The sequence below is a fragment of the Vicugna pacos genome, chromosome 7, assembly GCF_048564905.1.
Source record: "Vicugna pacos chromosome 7, VicPac4, whole genome shotgun sequence".
Taxonomy (NCBI): Eukaryota; Metazoa; Chordata; class Mammalia; order Artiodactyla; family Camelidae; genus Vicugna; species Vicugna pacos.
Window position 1 is genome coordinate 29,534,715 of NC_132993.1, and position 24,179 is coordinate 29,558,893.

At 37.3% G+C, this 24,179-nt stretch overlaps 1 protein-coding gene and 1 pseudogene across 1 annotated transcript in view; one reads left to right on the forward strand and one right to left on the reverse strand.

The window, feature by feature from the left end:
* The window catches only part of CAPZA2 (capping actin protein of muscle Z-line subunit alpha 2), a 50,449-nt gene extending 31,707 nt beyond the window's left edge, over positions 1–18,742 (reverse strand). The window contains exon 1 of the mRNA XM_072964623.1: positions 18,499–18,742. Within this exon, the coding sequence (XP_072820724.1) occupies positions 18,499–18,537 (39 nt within the window). The 5' untranslated portion in view covers positions 18,538–18,742. The remainder of the gene's footprint in view (positions 1–18,498) is intronic.
* LOC140697488 (RAB11-binding protein RELCH pseudogene) lies at positions 1,563–18,343 on the forward strand (annotated as a pseudogene).
* Positions 18,743–24,179: the final 5,437 nt, after the last annotated feature.

Consider the following 24,179-nt stretch of genomic DNA (forward strand, 5'->3'; position numbering starts at 1 on the left):
TGGAAACTTTAAGAATTTTGAGGAAATTGTTTTTAACACTCCTAATGACTTACACACTAATTAAACTGACAAAATTAAAGTACTGATAGCAAGAAATACTTAGTAATAGGATTAACTAGTTGTTGAGTTTTAAAATTTTTAATTGTTTCAAAAAAAGGGACTTACCATTCAGAATTTTATTCTATTTGTGAGGTATTTACCTAGAAAGCAAAAATGCTCTATTCTTTACCTTACAGATTTATTTGCCCTTGATATTGCACTAATGCATGCAGTAAACAAAAGGAGATAATGAACTACTCACAATATCCAAAGCGAATGGTGAATCAAAAGAAGTACCACTGAGGTCATGGAAGCTGTCTGGCTGAGAACCGAAAACACAACTTGGATAATAGCAGCTATGCTTGAAGTATCTTAATCTGATCTTTGTGAATTTCACAAGATAAGAAGAATCTAATTTGGGGATTTTTCATGTACTGAAGAAAAGAAGTGTGTCTACCACAGAAAAGGCTTAAGTATTTTCCTGAGAAATTTTTCAATCATAAAGGTATTTCTAAACATTGCTATAGACTGAGCATTCCCCTGCATCCATTCTTGCCAACTTTTTTTTAATTTTAAAAATTATTTATTCTAGCCCACTACTAAATCCAAGAAAGAAAAAAAGTCATACAAGTTAATAAGAAGAGGTCCCAAGAATAGAGTAAATTTCTGAAAATAATCAAAAACGTATTAACTCAAAGTTTCTCTAACATACATGGGGTTATACTCTACCCCTGGGAATACTACCTTTTTTTCTGGTCAAGCTCAGTGAATTATTAGATACATTCCTAAGGCCCACTGCTAAATCTCCTGTCATCTCTACCATCTTCTTCCACATGACATTTTCCGAAGTCGAAAGGGTTACTACTTCTATTGTATTTCTAAACTGTAATTCTAGATTGGAGGAGGATGGATGCCTTGGTTTTGTTGGGAAGGTTTGGCTAATGAGATATGAACTCCTACCTATGTTACTCACTGGTAGCTTATAGGCACACCTCATAACATGTCACCAAGAACAGTTTTAAAAAGTTAAGCTACTTTAACCTGAGCTAAAAACTAAAAGAGCTTTATTTTTTCTTTGCTTTCTCTAGGATTCAAATAGTATTTTGTATAAAATATACAAAAAGATAAACAAAAAAGTATGTGCCACTCTGTTGTGCTTCTTGTAAAAAAGCAGATACTGTAACTATGCAGAAGTAGTATATTCAAAACAGTATTGAAAATCTTATTGTACATTATTACCTCAGAAAAAATAATTTCTTCCCATCAACTGTATGAGATAACACAAAATACTACTGTTAAACTTTTTTTTGTACTTTGTTTTTCTCATGGGCTACAATTCAAGCAACAAATTAAATAATGATAGTAACAAACAGTAACCCACAAAACGAAATAATCCATGAATTCATACTGACCTAAAGAACTGAATGAACAAATCTGGGGGGGAGCTCTTCTTTATAGGAGAATTTCAACTAATAAATGCAGAAGGAATGACTGAATTAGAAAATCACCTAAGGTGACCAACAATGGTAACTGTTGCAGGCAAATACCAGCAACAGATGCTAAAATTAGTAGGTAAAAGTGTGATAAGACAACAGGATATTCACATGGTGTGAAACAATCTTTCTACATGATACTTAATTAAAAAGGAATAAATAGTAATTTTACATTGAGGAAAACTGCCACACACCATCTTTACCAAAAGATTAAAGTTATCATAATAGTAAAAGCTGACATCATGTGCCTAACAGGATACACTGAGGACACAACATCACTTCTATTAAACTCCTGCCAAAAATTCACAGGCTGATCTAATAATGAGGAAACACCAAATAAGCCAAAACTGAGGGACAGTCCACAAAATAACTAGTTTGTATACTTCTAAAGTGGTAAAGTCATGAACAACAGTGCTGAGTTCCAGATTAAAGATTAAAGAGACACTACAACAAAATTCAGTGTGACCCTGAATTAGATCCTAGACAGCAACTGGTAAAATATGAATACAGTCTATAGATAAGATAACAGTATTGTATCACTCTGTAATTTCCTGATTTTGGTAATTGTACTGTAGTTACATAAGATAAAACCTTGAACACAGTGAACTATTTAGAGAGTGGGGGAAAAAATTCCTTCTCTAAAACTGTGGGGATTTTCTTCTATGTTTCTTCTAACTTTAAAGTTTTGCTCTTTGCATTTAGGCTGTTAATGTAACTAGGATTGATTTTTGTGTATGATGTGAGATGGATGTAATTTTTTTTTGTCATAAGGATAAATAAAACACCCTCATGCTATTTGTTAAAATGTACTTCTTTCCCTCACTGGACTGACTAAATAAATAAATGAAAAAGTATTTTCAGCACTATTTTAAAAATGTAAGTTACTTCTTTTTTCAATCAGGGGTATGAAAAATACATCATAATTTTTAATAAATTCCAAAGATCCTTCTGAGAAGTGTCTAAAGAATTTAGTAGTTTTCACTCAGGTTGTAATTGCAAAAAAATGTAACTTCCTCAAGGAAATTCTGAATACTCAATAATATCAGTAGCCAGCAAGAAGAAATTACTATCCTAAACATCTACAAATTCTGTTTGACGAAGGCTGTAACTGTTCAATACAAATTTTTCAAATAGCGAAAAACCTGTCTCTCTCTCTATATATATATACACACACACACATACACACACATATATATAACCTCCCCAAATCATTTACTTCAAAAGTCCTCTATCATCACCCAGCAATTTCATATCTAAGCATTTACATAAGATAAATGAATGCATTATGTCTACAAAAAGAATGCACAAGAATGTTCATAGCTTCATTCGTAATAGCCTGAAATGTCCATCAAAAGGAAAATTGATAAATGAACTGGAGTAATGATAGAAGCAACACCGTGAATGTCAGTGCACAATTTATAAGAAGGAAATCTCAGTGCTCACACTGAATAAACTGAAGCTGACCATTCCAAAAGTCCCCTTCCTAAGAAATCTCACAGTAATGAAATTTCTACACTTTGAACTCTACAGTTTTCATCAACTAGCTTGTTTGCAGGGAAGACTCTGCTGATAAGAATTGTTAAAAGTACAACATCCTAGGAAGAGGGTAGACCAAGTAAGCAACACGGTGCAGTGAGTAAAAATCCTTACACTTCTGCCCTAAATCACTATACAAAACTACAAAATTTGAGGCGAAGGGGCCATTTCATTAGTTTTCTTAATTAAAATCAGGGCTGAAAGAGTTACTTAATACAAAATAAAATTCCTTTAAATATATTATAGTCATATTTATCATCTTACAGGCACTTACTTTACAATCTGCTTTCAGAAAATTAAGTTAAAATCTACTACTGAACTTAAATTTAAAAACTGGCTAACTTTCCACCGTATGAGTCCAAAATCCTAACGTCTAGCACTAACTTAGTCTGGGGTGAAAAATAAACTCAGAGGAAAAAGAAAATCAGAGAAGAAGAGAATCTGGCTTTTATCTATACTGCTTAGATAGTGCCTGGCAAACAGCAGGTCTCAAATATTTGTGAATAAACAAACATTCAATCTCCCTTCAAGGTAGGATCCTTGTTGCCTCTGCCCTATACTCTGAACTTCATAGTTGCTACAGGTTGAATAAACCTATAAGCAAGAACAAACTTCATTTATTTAGGATGGTCAGGGAATGTGATATTTCAATGAAATGAACATTCTAAGAGTTACCACTAATGCAATTCTGTATTTAGACAGTTTACTTTCACATAATTGACATTCAAAACCTATGGTAATATAAAAAAGCAGTACAGTGTATGATCTCTGGAATCAGACTGAATGAGTTGGATTTTCATTTCCACTATTCATTACCTACGTAAACTTGGGTGAATAAATAATATTACTATTAGCAGTAACAGTCATAAGAATAAATATACTTGTTAGTACAGTTCAATATTCTTAAAAGTAGCTATGGAATACATTTTCATATTACATGTGAAATGCTTCTTTGTGCCCTACAGTGGTACGATGGTGGCTTATGCCCACGCATTTTTGTGTTTTCTGCAGTGCGCTCACTTTCCATACACCAATCTTTTCTCCTCACTTGGAAATTATCCCTTCCCTCTCTACTTGACTTTGCTCACCTCAAAAATCAGTGACAGCAACAAAAAAAAAGCTAGTTCCTAGTTGTGTGGTGGCACTGTGCAGTTAAGATCTCGGTTTTCACCTAAGCTAAGACAAATAATCTGTACCCAGGTTTTGATTTAACTTCTGTAAATCATTTTCATAGGTAAATTAAAGGGGATGAAATACATCATTATTTCTTAACCTTCTAAAACCCCTGCTAGATTATAATAGAATATTATCTACAATTACTGAGATGGCTGTTGTTACTTTTAATTCATAAAAAGAGAAAACAGAGATTCAGAATTGGGATCTGAATGAAGTCTTCAAATGAAGTCCAAGGCTGTTCACAGAGCTGCCTCCCAATACAGCATAATCTTTCTATGATGGTTCAGAAAATATGTTGGGGGGAAAACATCTCTAGGTAGTCTCATCTACTTACACTGCTTCTATTAACACTACGTAACAGCTCTCAAATCTATACACCTACCACAACCTCTTTCAAGATCAAGATCCACTTTTCTAAACATAACTTGTTAGAAATCTCCATTAAATGTCTCAAACATACCTCAGACTGTCTCACCCAAACCTAATCACTCTGTTCCTGATAAAATTATTGGCATCACCTAGTACCATTCCACACTTCTCCCATTCTCCCACAGTCAGCCACATGACTGAGGGTCTGTCTCTCTTGCTCAAATCCCTTTTTCTTTGATTCCATTATCATTCAGATCCAGTCACCTTGTTCCTGGATTGATACTATAACTGCTCTGCCTCTAGTCTCACCTTTCTCCAAAATTCATTTTCTACTCTGCCACCAGACTGATATTTTTCAATGAAAATTCTTTTTTTCCTGCTTAAAATTATCTAATTGTTCCTCACTGCCAACAAAATAAAGTCCAAAATCCTTAACGTGACATATAAGGCTTTTCCATATCTGATGGCTGTAAAGTATACTGTTAACAGCACAAACTCTAAGACTGTATGTACTCAGACTACAGCTCCATTGCCTGCTTATCTATATGACCATAAGCAAATTAAATTGTTTCCTCACTTGCAGTAAATGAAGTAATAGATTTAGAAAAGTGCTTGGCACAGAGTAAACACTCAACTATTAGCTATTACCTTTTTACTCTTTCTGCTATTTTCTAGCTCCTACAACCTACACACACTCTTTTTCTCATCCCACATATACTCACAGTACTGGAGCCTCACCACTCCATTCACTCTTCTTAACAAGAATGCGTCTTTCATGCCTCCATATCACTGTATATATATGTTTTGGCTATCTTTTATCTACTGTGATTAAATTGTCCACAGTAGCAAAAATATCTTAACCTTTGCAAATGATCAGGAAGAAAACGTCACATAGAAAAGAAAACTCAAAGATCAAATAATGCTATTAAAAACCTCTTGATGTATTATTTAGTACGGTAATCATTAGCATATACTTCTGATAAAGGGTTAGTACTGCTGAGAACTGTGGTATACCGCCTAAAATTAAAGCCCAATATTATGTGTGCCTTGACATCTGGTGAAAAACGGGAGGACCCTGAATGGCCTAACTGCAACTTCCCATCCTCAATCTGCTCCTGCAGATAAGGTCCCTAGCCAGATAACTCTCCTTATCAGGGGGAACAGGCACAGCTCTTGCTTATCCTTGACTAGCAGGTTTCAGTTCCATGCCAGCCTATGGAATTATTAATAACAAGCAAATCACATCCTCCCACTGGAACCAGGAATTACTCTACCCTCTTGACACTACAAAGCTTGCCTCTCATGGCCTCTGCTGACTGTTCACTCTGTTCCCGAGAACAACTCCCATGTGGCCCTGCACTGTGAACTCCCTCTCCTGGGCTGTTGAGTCTGTGTGATTAACAGACTGCTGTTCATCTCATCTCTCAAATGTAAGGTGTGTGTTTAGCCATCCCCATAACACTGCAGCAGGAACCCTTCCATCACCAACAGAGTGAAGAGGAGGCAAATAAAACAAGACCTCCTTTACCCAAGAGGGTTGAAATTAAGATAGGTAATTGGGGACCAGGCAGCAAGGAACTCAGTTATTTAAAATTTATTTTAAGCAAGCAAATAAGCTGATATATAGTCCCAACATTAGAAGGGCATGAGAGAGTTTCTTCACAGATCTTCTCTCTTTTTATTTCAGACATAAATTCTTAAGCGTGGTTGTCTAGTTTCCTATCCTCCATGAATTTGAAGGGAGGGGAAAGTGACAGTTATACTTACAATATTCAAAAAAAGGGAAGGATCTGAGCCAACCTGGCAAAGGCTGTAGAAAACAAAGTTCTCTTTTATTTTTTATTTACTAAAAAAAATTTTTCTTAATTGAAGTACAGTCAGTTACAATGTGTCAACTTCTGGTGTACAGCACAATGTCCCAGTCTTGCATATACATACATGTTTGTTTTCATATTTTTTCCATTAAAGGTTATTACAAGATATTGAGCATAGTTCCCTGTGCTATACAAAAGAAACTTTTTTGACAAAATCCTTTTATAGGAACAACAACAAAACAAAACAAATCTCTTGAAAAGAGAGCTCTAAAATTCTTAGGAAATGAATTTTTAAGAATAACTACAAGCTTATATCAATAAACTTTTCAGATGAAAATAAAGATAAGGATTTTGAATTATGGTATGATATAGATTAAACATTTCAAAACCTCCAGACTTAAGTGATCCAGTAACTGGGAAAAATCTTGTGGATATGGCTGGCGGAGTGAAAGATGGATCAGAAGCTCTTCTACAGTTTTAGGCAACCTTCCTCCCTGGACTATAGAGAACTCCTTCCTAGTTCAGAAACTAGAAGATAAAATTAATTTATTAATAGTGAGAAATGGTCTTTGATGGAACAAATTAGAAGACCTGAAAGGGAAACGGACCTCCTCAAAAATGAACACTGTGCTATCCTGGCACTTTGTGACTGTTCAAATATCTGAAGAAAGTGGACAGAATTCAGTTGAAAAATCACTAAACTGTTCAGATAAGGGAAAGACATGGATATTCATCTTTCAATAGCAGATAAAGCTGATTCCACTATTCTTAAAGAGAATTTCCCAAATCCTTTCCCTAGGAAAGAAAAGAATGCCATCTTCTCCATGGAGTAAAAGTACAGTTCACTTTGATAAGTCTTATAGGAAATTGCCTCCTACTTTCTACCAAGCACCACTTTCTTTTTGTGAATGTCAGCAGATAGTCACCTAGGATCAGGAGTCTCAGACTGCAGACAGTAAAAAAAAAAAGTATTATGTTGCTGCTAGGAAGCTGCCTACCACAAACGGTTCCTCATGTGCTGCAGGAAAGGGAGAAGAGTTAATGCCCCTCATATTGTGCAGAGCATCCTACAGCCTGAGCCTACAGACAGAAATCAGTTTCTCTATACATTTTTCAATTTGGCCAAGAGACCACATGATAAGCAAAGCAAATAATACTGATGGACGGGTTGTAAGGCATTTATTGGCACATCACGTTGGACCTGTGTGTGTAGAAGCCAAACTACCACAGTAATAGAAAGAGATTAGTCACAATATCTAGAATGATGACACCTTATGGCTAAACCCTGTGAAGCAGTGGTGCCTTACTTTTCTAAGTAAGTTCCCAATCCATTGGTTCCTTCAGTGCTACAGCAGATGTAAATGGAAGACAAGCACATCTGGTATAAGAAGCAGTGATCAAAATCTTGATATTATGATGCCATAGACTGACAAACCAAATATCAAGAGTACTGAATTGCTCCTTTTGGTCTTGAGTCATCTCTCAGAAAGATTAGTACAACACGTCAAGTGTTTTTACCATCTTATGCTATGTGGACTACAAAATTTGGAAACACATACTCTTATCTTATACCTATATTGCTGAATAAGACTGAAAAACTTCTTAGGGAAGGAGGGCTGAACGCAAATAAACTCCACATGAAGCTTTCTGCCTTGCAGTCCTTGATTCTGTCAGTCTTTGCATTAGTGTACAGAAAGCATCTTTCTCTAGTAAAGTCAAGCCTCATGGTGAAATGCCATAGATAGAAGTGACTAGATTCCCCTGGCCTACACTGCCTCTTTAAGATGTATCTATTACTGGAAGAGGTGAGCATCTGGTACTGTGAATGCAGCAGACAGTCACCTGTGATACCAAAAAGGGTCAACTTTATGATGACCAGCTAGAATTGGAAAGTACAACAGGGTAGGGAAAGTACCACGGGTTGTCAATCAATTCTTGCCACAATTTACAGAAGCTGTTGGCAAAACTAATGTTACTTCAACTACCAATGTCTATGAATTCCCCAGATTTTTTCCAATGCTTTTGCTGAGCATTGTAAATTAGCAAAATGTTTACAAACACAAAGGTAAAATCCAGATTTTGACTGCCTGTAGAAAACATTAATTCTTTAGCAGGCAATCGAGTCTTCACCAAAGCAGACATAAATATAGCAAGCTGACAAGTTTTAAAAAGCTTTGAGCAACTGAAAAAGGGATACAAATATAAAAAGCAGACAACGCATGTGCACAGAAGCATATACACACCACAAAATATAGCTATCTGGAACCATTAAACTTAGAGGCAAACAGCCCTGTACTATCAGTAGCCCAAAAGTATACTGCATGAGAAATACTTATACTACAAATTATTTGCTATTTACCAAATTCAAATTTAACCAGACATCCTATATTTTCTCTGACAACCCTGCTAATAAACCCTCTAATTTCCATATGTTGGACATTATCCCACATAGTTTTCTCCTCCTTGATCAAGGTAGAAGACATTAGGGTAGAGATTTCCCAAATCTGGATGCCTTTAGATTCACTGGGAAAGCTTTTGAAAAAATACAGATTCCCATGTTCCATTCCAGATCTACTGAATTAATCACCAGATGATTGAGACCTAGAAATCTGTATTTTTGAAAAATCTCCCCAGGTAATTCTGATGGGTTACCCTGTAAGGGATAGTATATGCAAAATTTGAGGTGTTTGTGGTCTGCTGAAGAAAGGTTCATAGGTTTCACCTGATTCTCAAGGAACTGTGATACCAAAAAGGGTCACTGACTTAGAGACCAGCGATAAAGTTAAAAAGAGCTATTATGAATTTTTCCACTTAAACTATCAGATTTAACATTGTTTTCCATAACTCTCTAATCATTGTCTATGCCTTTTTGAGAGTTGTAAGTAAAATAAGAATAGAAAAAACCCACTTTTTTGAACTCTATCATCATTAAATAGTTTATGATCAAGTGATGACTAACTGCTTGTCTGTGTCATAGACTAATTTATTTTGAGTATACCTGAGAGGTAATTTGTTTTGATAAGTTTTCCTTAAGAATTTTTTCCTTTATAATTATCCTTTTGAATGGTAATCAAAAACAGGGCCCATATCACAATCTAAAACTAGGTCATCTACTGAATTCAATATCAATTTCTTTGAATATGTTTTTACCATTTACTTAAAATATTAAGAAACCTATGAATCCAAAGCAGGCATGCATTATCATTAACTGGGAAAGTTACAAAAACTATTATTTATCCTACATTTTCAATTTCTTTCTTTCCCCTTAATCATTTCCCTCAGCCCACAATCACTCCTAAATGTTTTATATCTTAAAAAAAAATCCCTAAAATGAAATAGGAAAAAAGTGAAGTATCTATTCTCTTGCGCTTCACTACCAAATTTTTTTCAAGAACGATTTATAACTAAATAGAGGAAGTAGATTAACTTGTATAAACTATAAATTTCCAGCTGTAAAATAAATGAGTCACAGGGATATAACGTACAGCAAAGGGAATACAGTCAATAATAATGTAATAACTGTGCAGTGAACAAATGGTAACCTGACTTATTATGGTGATCATTTTGTAATGTATAAAAATATCAAATCACTATGTGGTACACCTAAAACTAATATAATATTGGAAGTCAATTATATCTCAATTTTAAAAAGCTTAAAAATAAATTAATTAACATACTAACACGGGGAAAAAGAGTATTTATACTTATGTCTCCACTTCTTATCCTTTAGTCAACATTTATTGAGCATCTAATACAGTGAAACTCAACCCTCACGGCACACTCAAATCATCTGGGAAGCATTTTTCACAAAAAGTACAGAGGCTCCAGGCCTCACCCACGAGTGGGGCCTGTGCACTCACGTTTGTTTATAAACTCTCCAGGTGATTCGAAAGTGCAGCTAGAGTTGAAATGACCAATCTAATACATGCCAGGCACTCTACCAGAATTACAAAGATGACTAAGTCACGGGGCCTGCCCCTGAAGAACAGAGGAAATAAGAACATCAGGAAATCTATTCAAATTGGTAAATGTTATAACAAAGGTATGTACAAATTGCTAAGGGTACAGAGAAAGGCCGGGGTACAAAAGAAGATGAGGGAAGTCTTTGAGTCTAGTTATTGAAGGATGAGTAGTTTACAATGCAGACAAGACTGAAAGGCCAGTTCTGGAAGAGGGAAAACATATGTGCACTTTTTAGACCCTGATAATCTGGCTTTTCTCTCTCCACTCCCTGCTCCAAACTCGAATAAAACTGCTCTCTTACAGGCTACCAAGGATGTCCATTCCACCATTTAAAATAGTCGACCTCATCTGCACCACTTTCATCAAATGTAAAATGCGGATAATAATAAAGTTGCTCTCAAAATTAACTGAGAAATTAATATAGTAGATACTGGCATATAGTATAGTTCATTTCTCATCTCTTTCTCTTAAAGCCAAAGGCTTTTTTCAATTCTGTATTCCTTCTTAATCTCTCTGCAATACTGCACTGTTCCTTCTGGAAATTCTCTTCAAGTTCTGTGAGATGAGCACCTACTCTGTGCTAGGCATACACTTCTACTTCAAAGGTCATTCCTCACCTTCTTGTTTCTCTCCTTCTCTTACTTCTTAAATGAAAGTATCCAAAGTATATGGTCTCTGCCCTCTCCTCTTTGCTATGTCTAAATCTGGTCTCCTAAAAGGCTTATTCCCATCTCATGGCTTTAACCCATAGAGAATTTCCAAATCTATATAAAATCTCTGGGCGTGATCTCTTTTCCAAGCTACATTTCTACATTTCCTTATCTGTTAGGCATGCTCACACTGACATGCTGCTAGCATCTCAAACTCAGTAGAACCCAAACAAAATTCACCACTATTCCCCCAAGCTGTGTATCCTCTCTCCCATGTTCTTTAGCTGTTAGTGGTGGTACCACTTCCCAGTCAACCAGATTTTAACGTTCACAGCTATGTTTGATTCTTCCCTTTCTCTAGATTCACTCACTATGTCCTTCTGATTCCAACTATGAAATGTTAGCAATCGTTTTTTCCTCTGTCTCTTGTGAAACTACTTTAAATCAGGTGCTAACACTTGTTCCCCAATTGGTCTGATTAGCTCCAATATGCCTAGATTCATGATTTTCAACCAATGGTGACTTTGTTCTACAGAAGCCATTTCTGATTGTCATACTGGCATCTTGTGGGCCAAGGACACTGTTAAACATCCTAAAATGCATAGGACAGCCCCCACAACAAAGAGTTATCTAGCCCAAATGTTAATAGTGCTGAGGTTGAGAAAATTTGTACTGTTTAACAGCAAAATTCATCTTTGCATCTTTCATTGCAAATGACTTGCAATGTAATTTATACTTCCTGCTCATTCCCACTTCCCTCTTTTTCCTTCCTACGTTGTGCTCTCTGGCATGAGCTTGTACCCCTAATGATGTCTACCAACCTCCTAGAAGAAATTTTCCATCTTCTAAATTTCCACAAACTTACTGCTTTTTGGCCCTGTACAGTATATACGTTGTATATGTCTGATTCATCTTTGACTCTATAGTCTTGCATTGTGTCTACCAAACAAAGTAATCAAATCACCAAACTTTAGTGAGTCTAAAATTTAATCTACTATTATTATAGTATTATTACTGCTATTCACAAACACTCCATTTCTCTTCTTCTTCCCTGATCCCTCTGAAATTAGGTTTATAGATACAACTTGCTTTAGCTAACTGAAATCTAAGCGGAAGTGCAGTGAGTTTCTAAGTGTTTGGTGGGGGGGGAGGGGAGAACTTTAAAAAATCAGTATGGTACTCATTGCATTTCTTTCCCACTGCTGTGGAGACAGTGGCAAAAAGGCTAAGACTTTTTTTTTGGGGGGGGGATAAATTTCACATGCTACATTTTGTAAATTTAAGGTTTAAAGTGAGTTACTTTGATATACTATAGTATGACTGCCATTGAAGCAACACTTATCACGTTACTATAGTACAGTACTGTCCATATTCATTATGCTATGCATCACATCATCTATGGCCTATTTCTACTTATTACAAGTTTGTGCCCTTAAATAGCATTAATCTTATTCCTCAAACCTCCATCCCTTGGTAACCACCATATTACTCTGCTTTTTTAAACAGGTTCAACTTTTTTAGATTCCAAACATAAATGATATCGTATAGTACTTGTCTTTCTCTATTTAACTCACCTCACTTAGCACAAGGTGCTTAAGGTCCATCCATAATGTTGCAAACAGCAGGATATCCTCCTTTCCCATGACAGAATAATATTCCATTGTGTATATGTATCACATCAAAAAGTCTATTTAGACTGAAATCCTCTGACAACCTAAAACTATGTGACTTTGCTGAGAAAGGCCCTTCTGCTGTTGACCCACACTAGACATACACAGAAAGAGTGAGATGTCATGCAAAGCCCCACCCACCACCACCTTCATGCTGAGATTTTAGTTTGTTTATTATAGTATTATACCCTTGCTTATCCTGATTCACAATCAATGTAAGATGCATAATTTTGTGGACCACTAAAGAGGGGAAAATGCTACCAGTATCATAGCTATGACTGTACAATGCAGCCTGATTTCAGAGATCTTAAGATAGGGAAAATTATAAGCACTGAAACCAATGAAATATGGAATATTTGGTAAATTAATAAACATACAAGTAGTTTTCAAAAATTATTTTCAATCATTGTCAGTAGAAACATGAACTAAAATATCCAAGAAAAGTTCTCAGCAATAGGTCACTGTGGAACATGTAAATAAATGTCTTAAGAGAAAAAATATGAAGATTGTATAGCTAATCTCCAAAATAAAATTTATGAAATTCTCCTTTTTTGACAATTATAAGTGGTCCCATGGAACCCCTATTTACTGCTTCAAGCAATTAAGCTTTTAGGTCAGAGCACAGAACCATAGGTTAAGCTGTCCCATCATGCTTTTCAACCTTAAAAATTATTTTGTACTTTCTAAGTGTTTTTATATGCTGTATTCTTACACTAAAATGCAATGGTTTCTCCATATAACTACTTTTATTTTATGTAGAAATGGCTCCCCAATGCACTAAAAATGTACTACAAATATGCTTTGATGTGCAAAGTCTGAAAAACTCCACTTATGTGACAGCAGCTATCAAGTTTCTGCTTGCTGTAGGAATTTTTACATTTTATTGGTGCAATGACAGAATTCATTCATCTACAGAATGAAATTAGGAATGAATATTTTCTACAGTAATAGCTTACTGGTTGAGTTTACTTTCTGGTTAATAAGACTACTGATTTTACACTAATTATGATGGAATATAATGACAGCTTACATTGTTTTTACATACAAACAAAATTTCTGAAGCCAAATTATGATTGTGTAGTGGGGGCGAAGGATATAAACTGCTTATAAATATTTAGCATGTGTAAGTGATTTGAACCGTAGCCAATATCACCACCTGCACCTCAAAGAGCACCAGGAATTTCATTTATCTAAATCTTTAAAATCTATATAGCACTATCTAGAAATGATAAATGTAGGCATACTCGATCTTCCCTTAAAAACTTGCCTTTCTATACTACTTTTCATAAAACCGTTGTTTTTCTTCATTTTGTAAATTTACGGCTCCTTTGTTCATTCACTCATTGAATCACTATTTATCACATGCACTGTAATGACAGATGTTAAAGATGAAATTACTTCTCTACTAAGGAATTCCAATAGAATACAGGAAAAAAGACAGGTAAACAAATAACTACTGTGTAAAACTGTATTTAAAACTAGTGATGTGTTACAGCATTCAGGAAGAGAAAACTAGCCACGTGATCTGAGCTAAATCTTGAGGGATGAGTAATATTTTCATCTTTCAAAAAAGGGGACAGATCAGGGAGCAGTACCAATGCCCAAAGCAGGTAAGTCGTGAGCAGAGAAAAATAACTACAATTTATTGTGTTTACTACATGCTAGGCACCATCTACACTTATAGAAACTTAACAGAGACTATATTTTCTATTGGATTCCCACATTTTAGAGGAAACTGAGGCTGAGAGATTAAATAATTTACCTGAGGTGATAGGCATGGACTAACATGGAGGTCTCTTTGAATTCACAACATGATTAAGTAACAGTATATATTAAAAAAAAAAAAAAGTAACAGTATATATTGAAAATGTGGACATATCAGAACCATTTAAGTTAAAATGGAATACAAGGACATGAATACCATTTTCAAGAGTTGGGCTTCCCTGTAAAGGCAATGGAAGATTCAGCAACTAAGGTTTGGGAGTAGAAAAATGACAGGAAGCTGGAGGGGTTAGTCTGGAAAGATTATAATAAAAGCCCAGCAGAGGCAAATGTAACATATTTAAGTCATTCTTCTAACCCTACTTTTCCATCTGTGGCTTTACTTCTTCCCAACAGTGTAGTCACAGAACAGGTACAATTAATTTGCATTCTGTTCATTCGGTAAGTTTGTTACTAAACAACAGTAGTTCATAACATAAATACCATAGCTAATAGTCTGATCAACTGAGAGGCAATAAATCAATAAATAATTATAAATGAATTAACTTTTCAAGCAAGAAATAATTTGTATAAGACATATTTTGATAGAAGTGACAAGATTTGGATACTGATTGTAAGGTACAAAGAGTACAGGGAAGAAAAAAGTTTAAAATAAAGCTGAAGTTAAACACCTAGATGACTGGGCTAATGGGAACAGAATCATAAAGAGAAAAATAACAGGAGAGATGATATCTGCCTGGCTTTTTCTAGGGGAGTTGGGAGGGGAGCTTATGAATTTACTTCAGGCAGGTTCCACTTGAGCACATCTCATTAATGTCTCCTGTGAAAAGGACCAGCTGATAAAAATTGTGACCAGTGCTCAGGAGAGAAGTAGGGCTGAGCTAAGTATGTGAGACACATCTACAAACATATAAAAGTTGAAGCCATATGAGTAGATCACTACTCACTGGGGGAAGGTGGGAGGGGTAGGGGGTGGGATCCTTTCCAACCAATGACTGTCTTCCTTCCCGAGCCTGGAGTGACTTCCTGGATTTCTCATTTAGAGAGGGGGGTCTGGGAATAGTTTGTCTCATTTGAGCCTTACACTACAATTTCATATAATTTCAAAATCACAAAAATGCTTTACTGTATAATCCAGCTGACCCAAGAATGGAAAACATGAACTGTTCTGGCCTAGAGTTTCTATAACTATGTAAAAGGGTCTGTAGGACACACCACAACAAATGAAGGACTTCTAAGAACTTCACTGTGCTGCTTCAGATAATTTTATTTCCTATTAACCCAGTGGCCAAAGGTGAAAAGGTTACTGCATTTCATAGTGGTATTCTGAAAAAAGCAATTGTACACAACTGAAAAAAGCAAAGATATTATTCCAGATTAATTCCTAAAATGCTTCCTACCACAGGGTATATATGAAACTATACCAGTAGCATCAAACTTTAAAATGTGTTGAACAATAATAAATTTTGTTCTAAAATGATTAAAACACAAATTAAATTTAAAACTCAAGACTATTTACTGTTTGGTATTTATAATTTTCATTAAAAACAAAAAGAACAACTGTTTCTCCTTTTTCAATTTTAAGCTGTCAAATTAAAAACAGATAAACTCAGAAAAGGGTCCTCCTACCATCAACTGTTAAAGGAAGGGTAACATCAGAAGAGCATCAACTCTGGAGTGAAGCTCAGGTCTGAATACCACCTTTGCCACTTCCTACTTAGGTGTCCTTCGGGGAATTACTTAAAACTTTTGAAACCTTAGTTTACTTATTTGTGAAATGGTAATAATAAGACCTATCTCAATCTTACAATAAACTAACAAATGTATTATCTAACTGAGCCAGGCATATACAAAGTATGGTACTAACTAAGTCTTAACAGCTTCCCTTCCTTTTATCTGCAATCAGTAATGGAAATTCCAAAAAAAGTATTAAAAGCTTATTTTTGAACACTACAAACAAGGTGGCAGAAAAAGTAACATGACTCAAATATTAGTTAAAAATACTACCTTTAAATCCTATTTCTGATTTTATACCCAAAGTCCTCCTCCCAAAAGATTAAAAGAACATTTAGATAACTAAAGTCACAAGAACATTAGCATTTCACTTTACCAGTTAGTTACTTGAATTTAACCCCAAGGTTTGGTTCATATTTTTCTTAAATTACTGGAAAAAAAATCAGAAATCTATATGTAAAATATCTACAGAAGTCTTTCAAAACTCAAAATAAAAACAACAAATTCCTTTAAATCAGAATTTTCATTCATTTACACTTAAAACATGGTGTTGGTCAAGCATAGAAACTAAGACACCCCCTAAACTTTTACGGAGCTTAGTGCCCTGAGAATGCCGGATAATAAGAAATCTTGTCATCTCAGCTTGAAAAACTTTGCTATTTTAGGCCTTTACAACACATGGCAGGGCTATATTAACTCCCACACTGAGTATTCTCTCCTCAGCTACATTTCTAGCCACTTGAGCTACTAATCACCACTTAAGAACGGCAGAATAAAAACATGACAATCTCTTTAAAAAAACTTTTTAGCACTACTTAATTCTAAACGTGTGTGCGCGCCTGCATACATTTGCGGTTACCAACTATGGTTATTCACCAATATTACACATGTGAATACTGCACAGCAACTTTTTTTGTGTATATAGGGATCTGCATACCAGGCCTGTGGGTTATGGAGAATCCTGCTGCTTTCCCTACTTTGTCGTCTTATTTCACTTTCACCAAAAAGTACAGAGGTAAAAAAGATTTCTGAAATTGAAGATGAGGCTGAACGTTGCACATTCACATTGGGAAGGAGAGAGAACATCACATTCTGGTGTAAGAACACAGGATATGAAAACACTTGGAGCAGAGCGTTCCAACCGAACATATCTTTAGGCTTACATTAGGATTTCTTTAAACACCAGTATGTTGTTCTTGTGTTTCATACATGCCTGTACTGCTTTGGAACTTTAAAAAATGAGCCCTGGTAACATTAAGAGTGGACACTTCGAAAACTGTATCTTATTCACAGTTATGTCAGCTACTTGAGTCTGAGAAACAACAAGGTCCTTTCCAAGAAATACTCAAAATTCGTAGGGTACTCCCACCCCCATCACCACATACACTGGGGAATAGGGCCTCACAGTGGCCAAAGGAAACGACAAATAAAAGAACCAGTTCAATGATCAGATTTCCTACTTCAAATGCCTCAGAACTTAAGTCGTTCTTCTGGTTCCAATGCTGTCACAGCATCTAAAATACATTGAAAGGAGTTGCACAATCTTCCCTCTTCGGAATAAGTCCTAGCAGGACGATGGGACGCCACCAAATCGGCCCCCAGGGGGGCTGTTGCCAACATGGGCAGTAAATAACTATGGGGGCGATGGGTTTCTTTTTGTGAGCAAGTTCGTTGTCTCCAGAGGAACATGGGAACTGAAAAGCCTACAGCTAAAGCCGAAAAAAGAAAAGAGAAAAAAGAGAGAGATTTCCACGGGTAAACGAAAAAAACGTAGGACCCAGGAAAGGAAGCATTTTGCTTGTGGGAGGAGGGAGAAGAGGGAAGTGAAGAGCTGCTTCCTAAGCGATTTTTCCCCCTTACCCCTCACCCCGGCCACACTCTCCGGCCAGGCCGTCGGGCTGAGCATTGCCCTTGGGCCGCTCCCAGGCCTAGACCCAGACCCCTACGCTGCCCCAAGCGCAGGGCCAGGCCGCTCAGGCGGAGGGGGAGGGAGAGGGTCTCCGACTGCCGCCGCCCTCCGCGCCCTCCGCGCCCCCCGCGCCCCGCGCGTCCCCGCCCGCCGCACCAGGCGCCGCCGCCCGGCTCCAGCTTCCTATTTTCAGAGCACACACCCTACAAGGAGCGGAGCGAACAGGCCTGACAGAGACCTGCCCCGGCGCGGGGCCTCGGGTGACTGACAGGGGCAGGCACTAGGGCGCAGCGAGGAGACAGGAAGGAAGGGCAGCCGAGGGCACCGACCAATGCCCTTCCCTGGCAGCCGGGCTCCGAGTTGAGACGGTGGGGCTCTGCTGGCTCCTGGACCGACGGGCTCGGCCGCCCCCGCGGCTCTTACCTTCTCCTCATCAGACAACTGCTCCTCCAGATCCGCCATTTTCCTTCTGGCGACAAACCGCGGCGGCGGCGGCAGCGGCAGCGGCCACCTGACTTCCCCCTTTCCGTGCGGTCCTCCGCGCCGCGCGCCCCCGCCTAGGGAGGGGCCCGCAGCCCAGGCCGCCGCGCACGCGCCTGGGAGCCCGCCCCTCCGCCCAGCCCGCGGGACTAGAGCGCGGCTGTGCGCGTGCGCGGACACCTCGGAGGCGGGGGAGTGGGGAGGAGTTGCCTACTGCCTTCTGCTGCAGGCTTGTTTGCATCCTGAGTTTAGGATTCTTTCCTCACCAGCGACCATATGGGCCCAGTCTGTGACGAGTACATTCTGAGCCCTTGACTATGTTCCCATCAAGTCCTGAATTCTGCCAGCTAAAAAGTGAAAAAGTGTACAAATAGAAGGTTTCAAACATTCTGAGTTTTTTTTAATTATGAGAAAAATATTCAGCTTTTATTAAAATATGCACATACAACCCAGTACGTAATTGGGAGATTGTTCTGGATATATTCATCAAAGAAATATTTGCTGCTCCTTTATTGTGTGGGGGATACTATAGTAGTCTCTGGAGATACACAATGATAAGAAAAAACCAGGGAAACCTCGGTTCTGAAGAAACTGTTCCTTAAACATTGAGAAGTTGAGGAAGGCCCTGTACTGTTGCAGGGGACCGCAAAATTCTGTTACACATGGATCCTACCCTTCTGAACTGGGCTGCCAAATTAAATACAAGAAGCTCAATAAAAATTGAATTTCAGATAAACAATGAATGTATATTTTAAGGATGTCCCATGAAGCATTTGAGATATATACCCCCCAAAATTCATTATTTTCAAATTTTATTGGACAGCTGTTAATTTTATTTGTTAAATCTAATCCTATTCTGAAGCGTCTAGTTTAGCAAGAGAGTGAAGATGTAATCAAAGCTGTATACATTAATTGGCTAGGAATCTTAAGTGCTGTTGCTGATACAGTAGGTCTGGGATGGGGCTGGAGAATCTGCATTTCTAACAGTCTGGAGATCACACACTGAATAGCAAGACCTTAGATTTCAGGTAGGAGTTAAGACTTTAATCATTATGTTGTACACCTAAAACTAATACAATGTTACATGTCAAATATATCTCAATAAAAAAGCATATTAAAAAAGACATTATTCAGTAGACAATGAGATGCTGTTGACAACTTTTGACAGTGACATGACATCATCAGAAATATATCTAGCAAGATGAATCTAACAGCTACATATAAATGATACATGTGAGAGTACCTTAAAGAGCTCAAATAAAAATTGTTCCTATGTAAAACTCTATTATTAAGTAATTTACTGAATGGTCATGGTGTGCAAATCATTGTTTCTTGTAGTTGGAAAACAAACAGAAACCATGCTGTTAAAAAGCTCATAGTCCATTTGGGGAGAGACCAGGAAAGGGAAGCTTGCTGACACATGCAGGCAAAATCAGGTGCCTAGGTAAGGGTAAATGGTGCAGAGAAGACATGATAAAGAATAAACCACACGGTTTGGTCAAGGACCTCACTGGATGTAAATAGATAACATGTTTACTCTTATAGTTTACAAGTCCTTGCTTCATTGATTTCTTGCTGCAGTCTCATGAAGGAAGGTATTTATCAGCAATATTATACCCATTTTACAGGAGAAAAACTGAGACAAAATATTTGTCCCAGTTTCCACCTAAGTGACTAAATTGGGATTAGAACCCAAGCATCATATTACGCATCACATGTTCTTTGCACTTTGAGAATTTTCTCTCTCCCTCTCTAAAGCCCAGGTACTCACCACCAAATAAAACTTAATGAAGGTGATTACTCTCCCATCCTACCAATTTTATTCACCACCACCTACTTCATCAACAGTACTTCTGGGTGTTTTTCTTCTTCTTCTTCTTTGGTTTCTGTTTACTCAGCAACAGTGAATATCAATAATTTGTGCATGGTGGGTACTCAGTAAATGCGTTGCTTGACTAATTGGTTGCTTTCTTCCTCTAGAAACCTCATGCAAATCTGATAATATTCTGTAATAATTTGAGTCAGACTATGTTTATAATCATAACCTTGGTAATACTTTATACGTGGTTCCCCACAGTGACACAACCAGCAATTATGTATACTTTCTGATAATCCTTTCAAAAACCTCCCAATATCACCCTCTTGATACAATTAAAAGAAATTTAGAATTTACACAAGCTGGGAAGTCTAGGAAGATTTCAAGCCATCACAAAGAGTAGGTATCTGTGTGTGTGTGTATATATATATGTATATATATGTATGGAATGACCATTATATGGCTGCAAGTAGAAATGCACTGGTATTCTTGATCATGTTATTTTATGATGAAGAGAAAAGAAACAAAATATTCTTCCCTTACACAATTCTACCTACTAAGTGAGAATTTCTACCCTTCTCTCATTTTAATTTCTAAACTTACCTTTCTTCTACTTATTAGTGGTGTAATCTTGGCCTTCCCAATTACCTGCACTAGAAACTTTTTTTAAAAATTCTTTCTTTTGTAGTATTTGTCTTTAAATTACTTGTATGCTTCTTAATCTATTTTCTTATGGATGTCTTCTGTGTCCTCAACTAATTTTAAGCTTGTCAAAGTCAGAGATTACCTAATTTTATAGAATCACAACCTTAGAATCCATCGAGTGCAGATCTCTCATTTTACAGGTAGTTGAGCTTTAGATGAATTATCTGACTTGATAAGAATTGCACATCTAGCTGATATTATTGTAATATCCAAGTGTTCTGAAAGTCAAACTCACTTTCTTAGCTTAATATGATAGATAGATATAGATTTAGATAAATACTCCTGTATAAGATATGTATAATGTATATCTCAGTCACATAATGTATAGTAGGGTAAACATGCAGTATTAATGATGAACTACTAAATAGTTGTACCAGATAAAGACTTCTGTAACACCACATTATTTAATCTCTGCACTGAAAAACTAACATCCGTAATTTAAAAGTATGGCTTACCTCACTTCTGAGAAAAACCACCAGTGTTAGACAACTAACATTTGGTTGTTTATTAGTCTGTCATCATCAATGAACACAACTGGTTCATCCAAATAATGTTCTTCAGGGCAATAGAAAAGTGTCAAAAATTATGTATATTTTCAAAGTAATTGCTTTCTAAGTCAAATAATTGCCTAAACTATCAGTCACTTGTAGTTGAGCGTGTTCTACCTGTAATCCGTTTCCTCAGCTGTATTTGTAAAGGTCCATACAAGTGGCACCCTTGGAGAGCCCTGACATGGATCGTTACAGAAATGCCAAGGAATTTTTGAAGAAGCTTATTTTTAAACTCCTTCTTTCTGAATATGCTGTCCTTCACAATTTGATTCCTATAACCTCACCAAACCCACCTCTGCCCCGAACACAAACACACGTCACTGAAACACACAAAGCTATTTACTTATGCATCACATTTTCTCAGGCCTCTGTTAAAGCTCCTTCTGGAATGTTCTTTGTCACCCACCTATCCTGTAAAAATTCAGTTTAATTATCCCTTTTATCTGTGAATCCCATATTGACTCTTTAAGCTAAAGCTAGTAATTCCTTCTTTTAGATTCCTATAGAAAGTTTTCCATGGAATTCTGCCATGTACTCTAGTGGTAAGGTGCACAGATTTTATAATTAGTAAATCCTGGGTTCTTATCTTGGTTCCAGCTCTAGTTAACAGGACAACTTACTCTGAAGCCTCAGTTTCTTCATCTAGACGTTTGACATAACAATGATACCTCCCTCACAGGGCTGTTGTGAGGATCCAATGAGACAGCAAAGACAAAGTGCTTAGCACCCAGCGCAGGCATTAGCAAAGGTTTCAACAAATGTTAGCTGTAATCATCATATTATAATACTAATCCACTCCTTGAGAGCATAGCCTGTCTTAATTAGCTGTCTGACAGAGTCTGACACATAAGTGCTTAAAAAATTGCTGTTGGAATGCATACTGATTGAATGACTCTTTCATTTCACATCCCTGAATGGGAGCTGAAAAATTGAACTAGCCACCTGTAAGGGGTTTAGAGATTGCCCTAAAATGTGGCAGGAAAGCAGACTTCCTCCCCAGCAGCTCCCAACTCTTACCTCCTACTCTTTACTGCTCCATTATTCAGTCACCACTTAAATATCTAATTGATTTCCTGCTCTTTAATTTCTCTGTCACTGTAAGTGCAAGCCTTCGGCATGTTCCCACAATGCCTCAGCTGAAGTACAGGGCATGGTGACTGCTCAAGTTGATCCGTTAGGGTGAGGCAAGGAAATACTAAAGCTTCTATTTATTTCCATTTATTTTTTACTTATTATTACAAGTATGTCAGATATATGAAAAAAGCATGATTTACTCCTTCTAGATCCCATTCCCTCTCTTCTTCCCATGGGTAACTGCTAATCTGAATCTAGTGTTCATCATCCCACGCACGTTGGTTCTCTTTCAGTGTAGGACTGTTTCTTTTTCATCGTTTCAATCCACTTAATGTGGATTTATGGGATAAATTAATAAGTATGATTTCTTCCACGGTTTTGAAAACACATGGATAAAGAATATTAGACTAATTTCTCACTTAAAAAAATCCCCCTATGTGGCAAATGTAAATTATGGAGCATGAGTAAAAATGAAATCAGACTCTTGACCTGGAAAGATGAAGGAACACAATGAATAATTTGTTAGTTGTAAGTGAAAGGACAGATTCAAAATCTTTGATTTTTTTCACTCCTAATGTCTGATAATACTTTAAACTTATTTGGACTCAGTAGTAGCAAAGTAGCAGTATAGCAGAAAAAGAAGTTTGTCATTTATGATTCCTCAAGCCACACCAACCTACAATAAAATTGTGCTCTAACTCAGGTCTAATCTGAAGAACTGCAGGAGTGCTTGCCCAGAGTCCTTCCTCTCAGTTCTTTGGGGGTGCCACAGTGACTCACATGCCCTTGGAAATGCTTATACTGCCTCCTCTGTCTTTTTTTTTTTTTAAATTTGGGGTTTTTTTTGGAGGGGGCAGTAATTAGGTTTATTTACTCTTTCGATGGAGGTCCTGAGGGTTGAACCCGGGAACTTGTGCATGCTAGGCACACACTCTACCACTGAGCTATACCCTCCCCTTTTCCTGTGTCTTTTGACATTGACCTTTATCACCTCTGCCACTTTCTAAGTCGTCAGCCCTCTCCCACTGTTGTAACTCTGGCATCTTTCCTGATGCTCCCACCACGGGACATACAGCTCAGGGCTCATGTCATCAGGTCTTCTTCCCGTGCCTTTAGCTGCATCCATTGCAGGTAGTGCTGGATGATCCCCAGCCACTGTCCCAGGGTGGGTGGTGGGACCTCTATTTTCTGCAGTTTTCTCTGGTAAGCTGCTTCTGATGAATGGATAGAACTGTAGCGGACACAGCGAGTGCCCCTATCAAATCCCTTCGGATCACCTTGACTATTTCTGTGCTTCAGTGCTTTTCTGCCTCCGCTTCATAAAACCTGCTATTACACTTTGGAGGACTATTCTTGAACTACTGTGGCTGCTGTGAAGTAGCTCTTAATCAATGTCTGTCAGATGATGGAGGATGATAACACAGCTTCCTAGCCTCAGGTCAGAACCACATTCCTGATTCTCCCTGAGGGAGGAGGCC